At 43.4% G+C, this 19,052-nt stretch overlaps 1 protein-coding gene across 1 annotated transcript in view; it reads right to left on the reverse strand.

Moving 5' to 3' along the window:
• Positions 1 to 5,260: 5,260 nt before the first annotated feature.
• rb1 (retinoblastoma 1) overlaps positions 5,261 to 19,052 on the reverse strand; it is a 42,968-nt gene continuing 29,176 nt past the window's right edge. Inside the window, exons 18-27 of the mRNA XM_064981572.1 lie at positions 18,147 to 18,262; positions 7,856 to 8,001; positions 7,594 to 7,739; positions 7,381 to 7,485; positions 7,105 to 7,218; positions 6,813 to 6,961; positions 6,554 to 6,584; positions 6,310 to 6,452; positions 6,150 to 6,196; positions 5,261 to 5,941 (exon numbers count right to left, since the gene is read on the reverse strand). Of these exons, the coding sequence (XP_064837644.1) occupies positions 5,871 to 5,941; positions 6,150 to 6,196; positions 6,310 to 6,452; positions 6,554 to 6,584; positions 6,813 to 6,961; positions 7,105 to 7,218; positions 7,381 to 7,485; positions 7,594 to 7,739; positions 7,856 to 8,001; positions 18,147 to 18,262 (1,068 nt within the window). The 3' untranslated portion in view covers positions 5,261 to 5,870. The remainder of the gene's footprint in view (positions 5,942 to 6,149; positions 6,197 to 6,309; positions 6,453 to 6,553; positions 6,585 to 6,812; positions 6,962 to 7,104; positions 7,219 to 7,380; positions 7,486 to 7,593; positions 7,740 to 7,855; positions 8,002 to 18,146; positions 18,263 to 19,052) is intronic.

Raw genomic sequence — 19,052 nt, forward strand, 5'->3', positions numbered from 1 at the left:
TGTGTGCGTCAGTATGCATTTATGTGTTTGTGTTATGTGTTTGGTGTGTCAGTGTAAGTATGTGTGAGTGTGTGGGTAGACTCCAGTGGGTGTGTCCATTTGATTAGCTATTTAGCTGTCTTGTTTAGCAGTTTATAGGCGTAGGAGTAGAAGCTGTTCATGGTCCTGTTGGTTCCAAACTTGGTGCACTGGTACCGCTTGCCGTGCAGTAGCAGAGAGAACAGTCTATGGCTTGAGTGGCTGGAGTCCTTGACAATTTTTGGGGCCTTACTCTGACACCGCCTAGTATAGGGTTCCTGGATGGTAGGGAGCTCAGCCCCTCTCGCCACCCTCTGCAGTGCCTTGCAGTTGTCGTACCAAGCAGTGGTGCAGCCAGTCAAGATGCTCTCATTGGTGCAGCTACAGAACATTTAGGATCTGAGGACCCATGCCAAATGTTTTCAGCCTCCTGGGGGGGAGGGTGGTGTTAATTCCTTAGTGATGAGGATCTTGAAGCACTCGACCCACTCCACTACAGCCCCATCAATGTGGATGGGGGTGTGCTCGCCCCTCTGTTTCGTGTTGTTCATGATCAGCTCCTTGGTCTTGCTGACATTGAGGGAGAGGTTGTTGTCCTGGTACTACAATGCCAGGTTTCGGGACCTTCTCCCTCCCTCGTCGTCGTGATCAAGCCCTCCACCGTTGTGTCATCAGCAAACTAGATAATGGTGTAGGAGTTGTGCGCGGCCTCACAGCTGTGGTTGAACTGGGAGTTCAGCACACACCCCTGATGGGTCCCAAGTTGATAGTCAGGTTGGTGGACGTGTTGTTGTCTATCCTCACCGCCTGGGGGCGGCCCATCAGGAAATCTAGAATCTAGTTGCAGAAAGTGGTGTTTAGTCCCAGGGTCCTGAGCGTGGACGGGACTGTGGTGTTGAATACTGAGCTGTAGTCAATGAACAGCATTCTTACATAGGTAAACCTTTTGTCCAGGTGGGTGAGGCCAGTGTGGAGTGCAATAAATATTCCATCGTCTGTGGATCTGTTGGGGCGGTATGCGAATTGGATTGGGTCCAGGGCGTCTGGGATGACGGTGTTGATGTGAGCCATGACCAGGCTTTCAAAGCATTTCATGGCTATAGGTGTGAGTGCTACGGGGCAATAGTCATTTAGGCAGGTTACCTTGGCATGGGGACTATTGTGTTCTGCTTGAAACAATAATTACAGACCGTGTCAGGGATAGGTTGAGCATTTCAGTGAAAACACTTGCCAGCTGGTCAGCGCATGCTCGGAGTACGCGTCCTAGTATTTCATCTGGCCCGTGGCCTTGAAAATGCTAACCTGTTTAAAAGGTCTGACATCGCTACGGAGAGCGAGATCCCACAGTCATCCGGAACAGCTGGTGCTCTCATGCATGGTTCAGTGTTGCTTGCCTCGAAACGAGCATAGAAGGCATTTAGCGTGGCTGGGTTTCCCATTGTAATCTGTGACAGTTTGCAAGCTTTATTTCATTTCTTGATTCAATTATTATGTCATACTGTAAGGTGTAATGGAGGGATATACCTGTAAATAAAAATCAGTACGATGCAAGAAAACTAACTGCATATCATGACTTTTGGCCCTAATTGCCAAGCACACCTTGAGAAGGTAAGAATGAACCAGGGCATCTTATCTTCTCCAAACACCCGGAGGAAGTTCTCCAAGAGCCCAATATTGATGCCATTCCTGTCAGGAAAGAAAAGAGGAGAGTGGCTCTGAGGGAGGGGAAGAGAGCGGAAAGAAGACGATAAAGACAAACACACCATTCCATAAAACAACACCCAAACCTCTGCATGTTGTGAACCGATAAGAACATGTAAAAAATCTATAGCATCTATAGCTTAAAACATCTTTGATTCAGCTAAACGTCTATATCACATATCAAGCTGCAGTTGAGTGCAGCTGTAAAGGCAGAACACTCTGGGTATGTATACTTACCCAATGTAGATTTGTTCCTGGCCACCAGTCAGCAGTGGTACCCAAACAGGAACAGAGTCGCCAAGAACATCAAAGCTACCAGCATGAGGAAGAGAACATGTAACTTAGCAGGCCTATTAGGGAGCCCCCTCAGAGAGAGAAACACAGAGGGAGAAAGAGAAGAGAAAAAAGAAAGAGCCATTAAGACGACAACACAAAGCCGTAGATGGATATTAATGCAACGGTTGCCCTGCCTTCAGACAAACATCCTCAAATCACTCGCCACCCAGTACTTAAAAATAAAATAGAGTAACACTGTTGCAGGTGAGGAACAGCAGAAAGAACTTGGAGAATCCTACGCAGTTGTTCAACCTGGGGATAAAACAGGAGTGAGAGAGGTGACAAACAGTGAAATTACAATGAATGACTTCCTCTGCAGTTTGAGTTTCTAATAGCATTCTGGAATTACACTATATATACAGAAGTATGTGGACACCCCTTCAAAATAGTGGATCCTGCTATTTCAGCCACACCTGTTGCTGACAGGTGTATAAAATCGAGCACACATCCATGCAATCTCCATAGACAAACATTGGCAGTAGAATGGAGAGCTCAGTGACTTTCAACAGTGCACCTTCATTAGGATGCCACCTTTCTAACAAGTCAGTTCATCAAATTTCTGCCCTGCACTGTAAGTGCTGTTATTGTGAAGTGGAAACGTCTAGGAGCAACAATGGCTCAGCCACAAAGTTGTAGGCCACACAAGCTCACAGAACGGGACCCCCAAGTGCTGAAGTGCATAGCGTGTAAAAATTGTCTGTACTCGGTTGCAACACTCTACCAAGTTCCAAACTGCCACTAGAAGCAACATCAGCACAAGAACTGTTCGTCGGGAGCGTCATGAAATGGGTTTCCATGGCCGAGCAGCTGCACACAAGCTCATCATAAGATCATCATATGCAATGCCAAGCATCGGCTGGAGTGGTGTAAAGCTCGCCGCCATTGAACTCTGGAGCAGTGAAAACACGTTCTCTGGAGTGATGAATCACGCTTCACCATCAGTCTGATGGACGAATCTGGGTTTGGCAGATGCCAGGAGAATGCTACCTGCCCGAATACATAGCGCCAACTGTAAAATTTGGTGGAGGTAGAATAATGGTCTGGGACTGTTTTTCATAGTTTGGGCTAGGCCCTTTCGTTCCAGTAAAGGTAAATCTTAACGCTACAGCATACAATGCATAGATGAGCAAAGCCAGTGTGTCTATGTATACGGATGAGTCATCACAATACAAGTCAGCTAGTACAGCGACTGAAATGACTGCAACCCTTATAGGACTGCAGTTAGTTTCAGAATGGGACTATTTAGAACTATAAAAAAAACAACTAAAAACATTGTATTTGGGACAAAATCATTCACTAAACCTAAATTAAATCTTGTAATGAATAATGTGGAAATTGAGCAAGTTGAGGTGACTAAACTGCTTGGAGTAACACTAGACTGTCAAATCAAATGTATTTATATAGCCCTTCTTACATCAGCTGATATTTCAAAGTGCTGTAGAGAAACCCAGCCTAAAACCCCAAACAGCAAGTAATGCAGGTATAGAAGCATTGTAATCTGTCATGGTCAAAACATATTGATACAACAGTAGCTAAGATGGGGAGAAGTATGTCCATAATAAAGCGCTGCTCTACCTTCTTAACAGCACTATCAACAAGACAAGTTCTACAGATTCCCTTAGTTCTTTCTGCTGTTCCTCACCTGCAACAGTGTTACTCTATTTTATTTTTAAGTACTGGGTGGCGAGTGATTGGAGGATGTTTGTCTGAAGGCAGAGCAACCATTTCATTAATATCCATCTACGGCTCTGTGTTGTCGATTTCAAGTCTCATAGCAAAGGGTCTGGATACTTATGTAAATATGTTATTTTTTATACATTTGCTAAAAATCTGGTTTTGCTTTGTCATTATGGGGTATTATGTGTAGATTGATGAGGAAAAAATGTATTTAATCAATTTTAAAATAAGACTAAAATAAAATGTGGAAAAAGTCAAGGGTCTGAATACTTTCCCGAATGCACTGTGTGTAGCGCCCCCTGGCGGTGAACAGAATTGGTATTATGACATACTGGAGCCAGTACAAAGTATAAACATTTCATATATACACTGAACAAAAATATAAAACACAATATGTAAAGTGTTATTCCCATATTTCCAGAGCTGAAATAAAAGATCCCAGAAATGTTCCATACGCACAAAAAGCTTATTTCTCACAAATTATGTGCACACATTTGTTTACATCCCTGTTATTGAGCATTTCTCCTTTGAAGGCAAGCCATCCACCTGACCTATCCAGACAAGCCATCCACCTTATCCAGGTGTGATATATCAAGAAGCAGATTAAACAGCATGATCCTTAATTACACAGCATGATCCTTAATTACACAGATGCACCTTGTCCTGGGGACAATAAAAGGGCACTAAGATGTGCAGGTGTCACAACAGAATGCCACAGATATTTCAACTTTTGAGGGAGTCTGCAATTGGCATGATGACTGCAGGAATGTCCACCAGAGCTGTTGCCAGATAATTTACTATTAATTTCTCTACCATATGCTGTTTTGGAGAATTTGGCATTATGTCCAACCGGCCTCACAACCGCAGACCATGTGTAAAAATGCCAGCGCAGGACCTCCACATCCGGCTTCTGCCGGGATCGTGGAGAAACCAGCCACCCAGACAACTGATGAAAGTATTTCTGTCTGTAATAAAGCCCTTTTGTGGCAAAAAACTAATTCTAATTGTCCGGGCCTGGCTCCCCAGTGTGTGGACCTGGCTCCCAAGTTGGTGGGCCTATGCCCTCCCAGGCCCACCCATGGCTGCACCACTGCACAGTCATGTGAAATCCATAGACTAGGGCCTAATTCATTTATTTCAACTGTATGATTTCCTTATATGAACTATAACTCCATAAAATCGTTGAAATTGTTGCATGTTGCGTTTATATTTTTGTTCAGTATAAATACCTACGTAGTAAATGTTACTGGGTTTGCTACTATAAAGAACTCAACTGACAATTCATATTTACCCAAAATGTTATTTATTGGTGTCTTTGGGATAACTTCCAATATAACATTTGAGTAAATACCTGGTCTTTTCTGTAAAATAAAGTGCTACCGAGTCCCTTTGAACTGTAAAGAATGTCCTTAATACAAAAACCAAACATTCCTATGTAGCCATTCAACAGTCAATGTGAAGAGATATGAATACAAGTTTATGGATTTGATCTAATGAAAAGGTATTGTTGCTAATGATACTATAACAAGACTGTCACATCTTTAATGCTTCCGAAAGCAAATTAAGTTCCAGGTTATACAGTCACATCACAAGATTTAAAACATGTCAGATGTCAATGAAGGTAAGGTGTGTTGATTGTTTCTGGAAAAAAACATTACGCAGGTCTGCCTGTTCAGAATCCTTGAGGTTATTTCAAGTCAGGTTCCTACTTCAAAATAGACCAGGAAGAGATATGTAATACATATTGCATCAACCACCCTGACTTTATGAAACTCCAGAAGACCAAGTCAAAACAACAATTTCTTATAGCATACCTTTAAAACTAGTGTCCCTCTATAAAACATGGTAATACTCACTTGATCTTTTTTAAATGTATTTTTTTTTAAACACTCCGTTAAAGAATCCACACTAAACAACAAAGAGAAACAAGACTCCTTTGTATTCACAAATTACTCTCAAAAGAGTATCGCTTAAATATAAAAACAGGCCAAACTAAAATATAAAAAAACAAAAGCACAGAAAAAAAATGTATTCCTTTTTTCAATGGATGGTTGGGGGTCTAGCATGTCAGGGGTAGGGAGTAGTCTCTGGCACCTGTACACTCAAACAGTGCTGGACAGTAAGTCCTTCAGTGAAATTCAAGGCTTGTCCTTTTCGGACTCTGCATCATCCTTCATCTTCTGTTCCTGCATACGGGTCCGAGTGGAGCCTGAAAAACAGAGACAACCTTGAGTTTCATGGCATACATACAGAACAGACAGTTAACAGAAAGACTACAGCACTTGAGGCAGATAAAAGCAAAGTCTATTGGATTACAATGTTTGAGGGATGGTAAAAGAAACGTAGAACTGATATATATATACACGAAATGAAGGATGATGAAAGCAGAATTCAGGTAAAGCCAGAAACAAACGTACCTATCTCTGCAAGTTTCTGTATCAGTCTCGACTCTTCACCAGGTTTGCTGTGAGGAGAGCAAGATGAGATCAGCAACTTATTTCAACCGTGCCTCACCTCTGCATGAACACAACATTCTGCAGCCTCGTATAACCAATATTAAAGATAGCCATCTCCTACCTCTCATCAGCTTCATCCTGTCCTTCTACATCAAAGCGCAACCTCTTCAGGGGCTTGGGGGCGGAGCTCATATCCAAACTCCTCTTCAAGGACCGATCACTGCTGTTCACCATCGCATTGATCTTCTGGAACTTATCAGAGGTCTGCAGAGGAAACAAGACAGAACATCATTTTAGTGCACTGGACACAATGCCCATTTCAGGAAATAATATTTTCCACTATATTGATGAAAATGATCACTTACTCCAAACGATTCACCGATCGATACCAGGATTCTGTGGAGATCAAAACACAGGTTTTACATTTACTAGTTAATAACACAAATATTTAACAGACATTACCATAACAAAATAGGAGAAAAATTCACAAAATTTGCTAATACCTTTGCCAGTTTGGAACTGAAACATCCAGATAATGAAATGTGCCTCAGCTATAAATCGGTTCATCACTAAGCGCATACAAAACAAGGTGTCAGCCTGGTTCATGGGTGGGAGGGTACTGACCTGGTACGTGGGGTCATGACTGGAGACATGCGTGTTGGGCTCTTCATGGGAGAGATATAGACGTTGTTGCTGCCAGGCACTCTCAGGGGGGAGTTGGGGAACTTGTAGGGGCTGCGGGGGATGTGTGGGATGGGAGACAGTGTGGGGGGCTGGGGGAGAGAGACCGTAGGGAGTGTGTCAGTAGAGAATACTAGAACATTAAGGCGGCAAGCATTTTGAACCGGCGTGTGAGAGATCAGGACCATGTGAAGTATGTTGCGGTGCCACATGGGAACGCTAACTGTCGTCTCACCCTGGGAGAGGCGTACTGCAGGATGTTGGTCTTCAGTTTCTGCATGAACACCAGGTTGTAGAAGACAATGATGGAGTCATACTGGCCCTCCCGGATTAACACGTGCTTAAACGTCTGCAAGAAAGACGGGGAGATGAGATGTTCTGCATCTGTGGTAATCCTTCCTCTCATCTGACTTAATAAAGCCTGCCACACTAGCCATATGGAGCAAGTCCTTTTCAGTCCCTCATGTCTACACTAAAGCTCCACAGCAGGAGTAGATAGCTGTGTACTCACCTCTTGGTTGGTGTTGGGCATGTTCTTGTAAGCAGTGACGATGGTCTTGAAACGCAAGTCCACGTTCTTCACCTTGCATATGGCGTACATGGCCGACATCATCAACTGTTTGGGGATAAAAAGCCACGGGTGTCAAAGTTGTACATGATCATGTGTAGAGTGTTTTGATCGCACAAATTGCATCAGAGTACGTGTGTGAACACAGCACAGTACCTGGTCCAGGTGGCGGTCTCTCATCAGTTCATACTCATTCTGCAGTGTGTGCTGGAACAGAGTCCACATGATTGGCTCCAGCTCAGGGTGAGAGGTCAAAAGTTGTGTGTAAAGCATCTTCAGCCTCATGTAGGCCAGCCGGTACACTACAGGAAGAACACAGAACGAGTTAGAAACCGGGTTACAAAGACAGACAACCAGTCATACACAAACAACACCCCACCGACGACTGTAGACCAACTACCAGCTAGTGAAATCTTACATTTTTTGTAGAAGAGGCTGAGAGAGTTGGACTTTGGGTGCCTAGGGGTCTGATGGGGCGCCGGGGCAGAGGGCTGAGAGGAGGGCGGGGCTGTAGATTCAGGGGCCGGCAGGGTACGGCTACTGGGCCGCACAGGGGAAAGATACCTGCCAGAGAGGAATAACAATATTAGAAAAACAATAGTACAAGTTTCAAGCATAACAATGAGATGGATCAGTGACGCACAATTATTTCTTAAGCCATGTTCTAAAAAAGGTTCAATGGTCAATATCCTGGAGAGATCTTCACAGGTTATCAATCTAACCTCTGACCAGTCTTTCCCAAAGCCTTGGGCTTTGATATCGGTTACAGTTGGTCAGTGTTCATGTGGCCAGACAAGCCCATTATCCCCCACCCTGTTCACTTCACCCATTCACAGACTTAACATTCCACAACTACTTAGTTTATGCTTTGTCAGGGTTCCGCAAAACAACTTTGATAAGATACATGTTGTTCCTAAATGCAGTTACAAGAAGACAAGGCTGAAAGTGTACCGTGCTTTTTTGTGAGCATTCAAATGCAAGAGCATACCAATCCAGCTTAATAACCTCAAATTGGTGGTTATCAGAAGTACAACTTGCGTGCCTTCCCAAGCCTGAAAGGGATGCCATTTGAAAAACAAACTACATTTACTACCATCTCTGGCACCCATCCATGCTTGACCAGATCTTACTCCAGCTTTGTAACAAAACAACGGTCAATGAAAGGTTGTGAGTGTATGGCCCAATTAAGGTTGGACAATATTACGATACCATCGTCTATTGATGATGATTGACATCGTCTATTGATGATGATTGACATAGATCGATCGTCGATGATGACATTGAGAAGTGACAAATTGTACCAACTTCTGTGTTCATGTAAGCGACTGATTGAACAAATCCTCACTTAACAGTATCTGCAATTTGGCAGTAAGCCCAGACCTTGTTTTGAGAACAAAAGCTATCAGTTTTAAGGAGTCAACATAGAGAGAAGAAGCCTCGTGAGGTATTGGTCGGTCACAAGAATGAAGCAAATGTTAACCAATTATGAACGATGAATAAGCTAAATCATGCAAATACGGGAATGGGACTGCCCCATTCAATGGTGCATACAGTTTGTTGGAACCTCTCCAGCGTGCTGACAATTATTCATTTAAGAATGACTTAGAATGTCCCTGTGTAAGAATTTCCACAGCAGCTTTCTCACAATGAATCTATGTTACATCTCAAAAAGTTGTTTGAATATATATATATATATATATATATATATATATATATTTTTATATATATATATATATATATTTTTTTTTTAGTAATGACAATTACAACATTACTGAATGAACACTTAATTTAACTTAATATACTACATAAATAAAATCTATGTCTCAAATAAATAATGAAACACGCTCAATTTGGTTTAAATAATGCAAAAACAGCGTTGGAGAAGAAAGTAAAAGTGCAATATGTGCCATGTAAAAAAGCTAACGTTTAAATTCCTTGCTCAGAACATATGAAAGCTGGTGGTTCCAGTTCTTCAACATTCCCAGTTAAGAAGTTTTAGGTTGTAGTTATTATAGGAATTATGACGCGTCGACTATTTCTCTCTATACCATTTGTATTTCATATACCTTTGACTATTGGATGTTCTAATAGGCACTTTAGTATTGCCAGCCTAATCTCAAGAGTTGAAAAATGGCACCGGTTTCTGGATATCAGGACAGCGATCACTCACCTCGGATTAGACAAAGAGCTTCTGGATATCAGGACAGTGATCACTCACCTTGGATTAGACAAAGATTTTTTTTAACAACAAGCAAGACTCACATGATATTCTCCAAACACCCGGCAGGGCTGACATCCCAGGTATTCGCAAGAGGAAGCGACGCAAGTACAGAGGACGAAGAGCCGGATGCCTTGTCAGGACCCGCAGAAGGCGAGTAGGAAAGCTGCCGTTTCCGTCACTATTACTCACCAACGTGCAATCATTGGACAATAAATTAGACAAGGTATCCTACCAATATCCTATGTTTCCCGGAATCGTGGCTGAATGATGACATGGATATTCAGCTAGTGGGATATACTCTGCACCGGCAGGATAGATCAGCACACTCCGGTAAGACGGGGGGGGGGCGGTCTGCGCATATTTGTAAACAACAGCTGGTGCACAAAATCTAAGGAAGTCTCTAGATTCTGCTCGCCTGTAGAGTATATTGTGATAAATTGCAGGCCACACTACTTGCCTAGAGAGTTCCCAGCTATACTTTTCGTGGCTGTTTATTTACCACCACAATCAGATGCTGACACTAAGACCGCACTCAGTCAGCTGTAAAATGAAATAAGCAAACAGGAAACCACTCACCCAGAGTGAGTTAGTCTCCGGCTCCTAGTGGCCGGAGACTAATGCAGGGAAACTTAAATCAGTTCTACCAAATCTCTATCAACGTGTTAAATGTGCAACCTGAGGGGAGAAAAAAAACAAAACAATCACCTGTACTCCACACACAGAGATGCGTACAAAGCTCTCCCTCGCCCTCCATTTGGTAAATCCGACCAAAACTCTATCCTCCTGATTCCTGCTTACAAGCCAAAAATAAAGCACGAAGCACCAGTGACTCGGGCTATAAAAAAAGTGGTCAGATGAAGCAGATGCTAAACTACAGGACTGCTTTGCTATCACAGACTGGAACATGTTCCGGGATTCTTCCGATGACATTGAGGAATACACCACATCAGTCACTGGCTTTATCAACAAGTGCATCGAGGACGTCTACATAGTGACTGTACGTACATACCCCAACCAGAAGCCATGGATTACTACAGGCAACATTCGACATTCGCTCTGACGCTTTCAAGGTGCGGGACTCTAACCCGGAAGCTTACAAGAAATCCCGCTATGCCCTGCGACAAACCATCAAACAGGCAAAGCGTCAATACAGGGCTAAGATTGACTCATTCTACACCGGCTCCGACGCTCGTTGGATGTGGCAGAGCTTGCAAACTATTACAGACTACAAAGGGAAGCACAGCCGCGAGCTGCCCAGTGGCACGAGCCTACCAGACGAGCTAAATCACTTCTATGCTCGCTTTGAGGCAAGCAACACTGAGGCATGCATGAGATCATCAGCTGTTCCGGACGACTGTGTGATCCCGCTCTCCATAGCCGATGTGAGTAAGACCTTTAAACAGGTCAACATACTCAAGGCTGTGGGGCCAGACGGATTACCAGGACGTTTGCTCTGGGCATGTGCTGACCAACTGGCAGGTGTCTTCACTGACATTTCCAACATGTCCCTGATTGAGTCTGTAATACCAACATGTTTTAAGCAGACCACCATAGTCCCTGTGCCCAAGAACACAAAGGCAACTTGCCTAAATGACTACAGATCTGTAGCACTCACGTCCGTAGCCATGAAGTGCTTTGAAAGGCTGGTAATGGTTCACTTCAACACCATTATCCCAGAAACCCTAGACTCACTCCAATTTGCATACCGCCAAAACAGATCCATAGATGATGCAATCTCTATTGCACTCCACACTGCCCTTTCCCACCTGGATAATAGGAACACCTATATGATAATGCTGTTCATTGACTACAGCTCAGTGTTCAACACCATAGTACCCTCAAAGCTCATCACTAAGCTAAGGAACCTGGGACTAAACACCTCCCTCTGCAACTGGATCCTGGACTTCCTGACGGGCCGCCCCCAGGTGGGGAGGGTAGGTAGCAACACCATAGTACCCTCAAAGCTCATCACTAAGCTAAGGAACCTGGGACTAAACACCTCCCTCTGCAACTGGATCCTGGACTTCCTGACGGGCCGCCCCCAGGTGGGGAGGGTAGGTAGCAACACATCTGCCACGCTGATCCTCAACACTGGAGCTCCCCAGGGTCGCATGCTCAGTCCCCTCCTGTACTCCCTGTTCATCCACGACTGCATGGCCAGGCACGACTCCAACACTGAGCTAAAGGGTTTGCAGATGACACAACAGTGGTAGGCCTGATCACCGACGAGACAGCCTATAGGGAGGAGGTCAGAGACCTGGCCGGGTGGTGCCAGAATAACAACCTATCCCTCAACGTAACCAAGACTAAGGAGATGATTGTGGATTACAGGAAAAGGAGCACCGAGCATGCCCCCATTCTCATTGACGGGGCTGTAGTGGAGCAGGTTGAGAGCTTCAAGTTCCTTGGTGTCCACATCAACAACAAACTAGAATGGTCCAAACACGCCAAGACAGTCGTGAAGAGGGCACGACAAAGCCTATTCCCCTCAGGAAACTAAAAAGATTTGGCATGGTTCCGGAGATCCTCAAAAGGTTATACAGCTGCACCATCGAGAGCATCCTGACTCGTTGCATCACTGCCTGGTAAAGCAACTGCTCGGCCTCCGACCGCAAGGCACTTCAGAGGGTAGTGCGCACGGCCCAGTACATCACTGGGGCAAAGCTGCCTGCCATCTAGGACCTCTACACCAGGCGGTGTCAGAGGCCCTAAAAATTGTCAAAGACTCCAGCCACCCTAGTCATAGACTGTTCTCTCTGCAACCACACGGCAAGCGGTACCGGAGTGCCAAGTCTAGGACAAAAAGGCTTGTGTGCCCCCCCCAACCCCTCTTTTACGCTGCTTCTACCGTCTGTTTTATCATAAATGCATTCATGTACATACTACCTCAATTGGCCCGACCAACCAGTGCTCCCGCACATTGGCTAACCTGGCTATCTGCATTGTGTCCCACCACCCACCAACCCCTCTTTTTACGCTACCGCTACTCTCTGTTCATCATATGAATAGTCACTTTTTTCAAATGTCTTTTTACTGTTGTATATCTTTACCCACCCACACACACCTTTTCCCCCCCACACTATTGGTTAGAGCCTGTAAGTAAGTATTTCATGTAAGGTCTACTACACCTGTTGTATTCGGCGCACGTGACAAATAAACTTTGATTTGATAGGCTTGAAGTCATAAACAGCGCTGTGCCTCAAGCATTGCTAAGAGTTGCTGGTAAACGCAGTAAAGTTTGAATGAATGCTTACGAGCCTGCTGCTGCCTACCACCGCTCAGTCAGACTGCTCTATCAAATATCAAATCATAGACTTAATTATAATATAATAAACACAGAAATACGAGCCTAGGTCATTAATATGGTCAAATCCGGAAACTATCATTTTGAAAACAAAACGTTTATTCTTTCAGTGAAATAAGGAACCGTTCCGTATTTTATCCAACGGGTCTAAAGTCTAAATACTGCTGTTACATTTCAACCTTCAATGTTATGTCATAATTATGTACAATTCTGGCAAATTAGTTAACAAGCCAGGCGGCCCAAACTATTGCATATACCCCGACTCTGTGTGCAATGAACACAAGAGAAGTGACAATTTCCCTAGTTAATATTGACTGCTAACATGAATTTCTTTTAACTAAATATTCAGGTTTAAAAAAATACACTTCAGTGTATTGATTTTAAGAAAGGCATTGATGTTTATGGTTAGGAACATTTGCGCAACGATTGTGCTTTTGTTTAATAAATCATCACCCGTTTGGTGAAGTAGGTTGTGATCCGATGATTAATTAAACAGGCACCGCATTGATTATATGCAACGCAGGACAAGCTAGTTAACTTAGTAATATCATCAACCATGTGTAGTTAACCTGTTGAAACTCTAGGGGCGCAATTTCATTTTTGGATGAAAAACGTTCCCGTTTCAAACAAGATATTTTGTCACAAAAAGATGCTCGACTATGCATATAATTGATAGCTTTCGAAAGAAAACACTCTGACGTGTCCAGAACTGCAAAGATATTTTCTGTGCGTGCCCTAGAACGTGAGCTTCAGGCAAAACCAAGATGAGACGGCATCCAGGAAATGAGCAGGATTTTTGAGGCTCTGTTTTCCCTTGTCTCCTTATATGGCTGTGAATGCGAGAGGAGTAAGTCTGCCCTTTCTGTCGTTTCCCCAAGGTGTCTGCAGCATTGTGACGTATTTGTAGGCATATCATTGGAAGATTGACCATAAGAGACCACATTTACCGCCCGGTGTCCTGCGCGAAATTGGTGCGCAAAAGTCAGCTGCAAGTATTTTTCCACAGAATTCAGAGGAGAATGCAGGCTTCCACGAACGATATATCAATGAAGAGATAGGTCAAAAAACACCTTGAGGATTGATTCCAAACAACGTTTGCCATGTTTCGGTCGATATTATGGAGTTAATTCGGAAAAAGTTTGACGTTGTAGGTGACTGAATTTTCGGTTCGTTTCGGTAGCCAAATGTGATGTACAAAACGGAACGATTTCTCCTACACACAGACGCTTTCAGGAAAAACTGCGCATTTGGTATGTAACTGAGTCTCCTCATTGAAAACATCCGAAGCTCTTCAAAGGTAATTGATTTTATTTATTTGGTTATCTGGTTTTTGTGAAAATGTTGCGTGCTAAATGCTACTCAAAATGCTAAGCTAGCTTAGCATACTCTTACACAAATTAGTCAATTGCTATGGTTCAAAAGCATATTTTGAAAATCTGAGATGACAGTGTTGTTAAGAAAAGGCTAAGCTTGAGAGCAGGCGCATTATTTTAATTTTATTTGCGATTTTCAGAAATCGTTAACGTTGCGTTATGCTAATGAGCCTGAGGCTTTAGTCACGATCCCGGATCTGGGATGGGGAGTTTCAACAGGTTAACTAGTGATTATGTGAAGATTAATTGTTTTTAAATAAGTTTAATGCTAGCTAGCAACTTAACTTGGCTCCTTGCTGCACTAGCATAACAGGTGGTCAAGCCTGCCATGCAGTCTCCTCGTGGAATGCAATGTAATCGGCCATAATCAGCATCCAAAAATGCCGATTACCGATTGTTATGAAAACTTGAAATCAGCCATGCCGATTAATCGGTCGACATCTAGTTTGAATAGCCTAAAAACGTAACGTAGCCAGGGGACTAGGGCTGACCCCAATTAGTCGACTGGTCGATTGTTTGGTCAATAGGCTGTTGGTCGACCGAGATTTTTTTTAGTAGAGAAGTACCGAAAATATATTTTATGGGACAAGAGACACCCATCTCATTCACACCCATTTCAGTGAACTAATCCATTGAGGCAGATTAATCTATTGCAGAGGCTGCGGGGATGACACAGTCCAAGAAAGGGAGTGTGGCTGCACAATGCAGGTCTCCCTCCAGAATTCACTCTCTCCCACCAATTTGTGCATATTCATTGTTTCATAACTTCATTGTGTGAATTGTTTGCGTTTGATTTAATGCTAATTCATAATCTACAATGTTTGTTTGGTTATGGTAATGTCTGTTAATGCATTCAATACATTATTCCTTTAACCGTTCTCATTGTCAGAGTGAGTGGACACGTTTGCAGAGCGCACAACCTATGCTACACCTGCGAGAAACAAGTTTTGATTTATTTCATTCTTTTTATGGGTTTGGTCAATTTAGTCATTGTCTTTTGTTTGGATCCTCCTGTCAATGTGGAGTCAGGATGCGCACATGATTATGCATAGAAGTAGGCCTATAGGCTGCCTGGTTTGCGTGCAAATGTAGACATATAAATGTTCCCATTTGGGGATCTGATAGTATTTCTGATTGGCTTAATGCACAACCACAAATGAGCTGTGGAGTTTCTCAAAATAATGTTTTCTTCACCTCAAACAGCAAAAGCAAAGTTGGTTTTTACAGCCATTGAGATTTTTTTTATTTCACCTTTATTTAACCAGATAGGCCAGTTGAGAACAAGTTCTCATTTACAACTGCGACCTGGCCAAGACAAAGCAAAGCAGTGTGACACAAACAACAGAGTTACACACATGGAATAAACTAACGTACAGTCAATAACACAGTAGAAAAAAAATCGATATACACTGTGTGCAAATGAGGTAAGATTAGGGAGTAAGGCAATAAATAGGCCATAGTGGCAAAGTAATTACAATTTAGCAATTAACCACTGGAGTGATAGATGTGCAGAAGATGAATGTGCAAGTAGAGATACTGGGGTGCAAAAGAACAAAAAAAGAAATAACAATATTGTCATGAGGTAGTTGTATGGGCTATTTACAGATGGGCTATATACAGGTGCAATGATCTATGAGCTGCTCTGACAGCTGATGCTTAGTGAGGGAGATGAGTCTCCAGCTTCAATTATTTCTGTAATTCGTTCCAGTCATTGGCAACAGAGAACTGGAAGGAAAGGCGGCCAAAGGAGGAATTGGCTTTGGGGGTGACCAGTGAACTACACCTGCTGGAGCGCGTGCTATGGGTGGGTGCTGCTATGGTGACCAGCGAGCTGAGATAAGGCGGGGCTTTACCTAGCAAAGACTTTTAGATGACCTGGAGCCAGTGGGTTTGGCGACGAATATGAAGCGAGGGCCAGCCAACGAGAGCATACAGGTCGCAGTGGTGGGTAGTATATGGGGCTTTGGTGACAAAACGGGTGGCACTGTGATAGACCGCATCCAATTTGCTGAGTAGTGTTGGAGATTATTTTGTAAATGACATCGCCGAAGTCGAGGATCGGTAAGATAGTCAGTTTTACGAGGGTATGTTTGGCAGCATGAGTGAAGGATGCTTGGTTGCGAAATAGGAGGCCGATTCTAGATTTAATTTTGTATTTGAGATGCTTAATGTGAGCCTGGAAGGAGAGTTTACAGTCTATCCAGACACCTAGGTATTTGTAATTGTCCACATATTCTAAGTCAGAACCGTCCAGAGTAGTGATGCTGGACGGGCCGGCGGGTGCGGGCAGCGATCGGTTGAAGAGCATGCATTTAGTTTTACTTGCATTTAAGAGCAGTTGGAGGCCACGGAATGAGTGTTGTATGGCGTTGAAGCTCATTTGGAGGTTAGTTAACACAGTGTCCAACGAAGGGCCAGAAGTATACAGAATGGTGTCGTCTGCGTAGAGGTGGATAAGAGAATCACCAGCAGGAAGAGTGACATCATTGATGTATACAGAGAAAAGAGTCAGCCCGAGAATTGAACCCTGTGGCACCCCCATAGAGACCGCCAGAGGTCCGGACAACAGTCCCTCCGATTTGACACACTGAACTCTGAGAAGTAGTTGGTGAACCAAGCGAGGCAGTCATTTGAGAAACCAATAATGACAATAGCTCCTCAATGTTTTTGGAAATCTTTCCTTTCGATAACCAATGTAATGCTCAGAGCTAGTGGAAATATAACATAGGCCTACTTGATTCATTCTTATCGCTTGAGCAAATGGCCTACAGCGGTGTCAGTCCCGAGGTCACTGGCACAGCAAACTGAGGGCTCAGTTAATAGTTGATACAGTGTTTCAAGTTTCTTGCAGACAGGTCATGCGTAGCCAATGTGATTTATAGGAAGTTTTATTTTAAAATCAGGATTCTTTTTTTACCTGCAGGCTGCAATGTTTTCATTTGTTGGCTTTATAGGCTATTTTTACATAGTTGGAAATCGATATATAAATATATAAAATATATATACATAGTATCAAAGCAAACACTCAACCATGAGCACCACGGAGCCTTCAAAAGAACTCCGGGACAAAGTAGTGGAAAGGCAGATCAGGGGTTGGGTATAAAAAGGCCTTCAATTAAGAAGAGGAATGTGTATGGCACCACCAAGACCCTGCCGTCTGTCAAAACTGGATGACCGAGCAAGTAAGAGACTGATCAGAGAGGCTACCAAGAGACCAATGGCAACTTTGAAAGAGATATAGGCTTTTATTGCCAAGACTGGTCTAAATGGGCATGTGATAATAATCCAAGCACTCCACCAAATCTGGCATGTATGGTAGGGTGGAAAGAAGGAAACCATTATACAAGAAAGCCCACCTTGAATGCAGTTTGAATTATGCAAAACAACACTGGAGCTTCTGTAGCCATGTGTCAAAACGTTGTGAAGAAACTAAAATCGAACTTTTTGGCCTAAAAGCAAACGTTACATTTGGCACAATCAAAACACATCACCCAAAGAACCCAATCCCTACTGTGAAGCATGATGGTGGCAGCATCATGTTATGGGGATGTTTCTCATCGTCTATTCAGGATAGAAGGGAAAATAAACGGAGCATTGTACAGAAAGGTCCTTGAGGAAAACCTGCTACCCTCTGCAAGAACGCTGAAACGGAGAAGTTCACCTTCCAGCATGACAACGATGTCTGGGGGTGTAGACTTTTTATAGGCTCTGTAAACTACACATTAACTATCAGTCTACCCAGACATCATCATATTTCACAATGGGGACTGTGAATAAGGTGCGTTAGTGTCAGATGAGGGTGGGGACTTACAGGTCCGCTGCAGTGTGGTTGTGCTGTAGGGGCTGGTTGAGGGTGGCAGGGGGCTCTGCCTGCTCCACTGGACCCTCCTCACGGGTCCGTTTCAGCAGCTCAAACAGTGGCGAGTCCTAGGGAGAAACACACGGAACAGCATTCATTAGACAGGCACTACAGCATTTCACACATGCACCGAAGTACTACAAACACAACAGCAAGTAATACCAATTTCATGGAACTTGTTCTTAAAGCTCATAATGTCATAATCAACACAATGTACATTACACTATGTGCCTAAACGTTATTACATTATACCTCCATTATTGGCAATGTATTACATTATCAGAATTTATGACATTATAGATGCAAAAGTTATTACATTATAAGCAACTATTACAATCGCATTTTATAACAGTTGCTACAGGGTTAACATCCCGTCCTCATGCCACTGGTGATATTGGGTTTGACCTTTGGAACATGGACACTCCCTAAGCCTCTATGTATTAGATCTTATCAGACACACGTAATAATCAATTCAACTATATTCATACAAAAGGGTGGGTGTGTTTATGAAAGCAGGCCTATATGGTCATCTACGCTAAGACTTCACCAGGAAGTCCACATTCAACACTTTCAGTTGTTCCCCGTGCTATATGCAACATCCTGTGGCTGTTTGTCAAGCTGCATTTTGGGCCAAGATCAAAAGGTATGACATTTATTGAACACTCACATGCACGCCCACACTTGCACACAAATAGACGCATACAACACGGCTCTGTATCGGAGTCAGTGAAAGCCGCACCTAGTCGCCTGCCTCGTCACGTTAGTCTGCAGGCTCAGGCTTGCCATCACTGGAACCTTCCCCTTCCTGTCATTCTGAGGCAGCTGCTTCGGTGACGCCACTGACTCCAAAACAGCTCA

Source organism: Oncorhynchus masou, chromosome 12 (genome assembly GCF_036934945.1).
Source record: "Oncorhynchus masou masou isolate Uvic2021 chromosome 12, UVic_Omas_1.1, whole genome shotgun sequence".
NCBI classification, from domain to species: domain Eukaryota; kingdom Metazoa; phylum Chordata; class Actinopteri; order Salmoniformes; family Salmonidae; genus Oncorhynchus; species Oncorhynchus masou.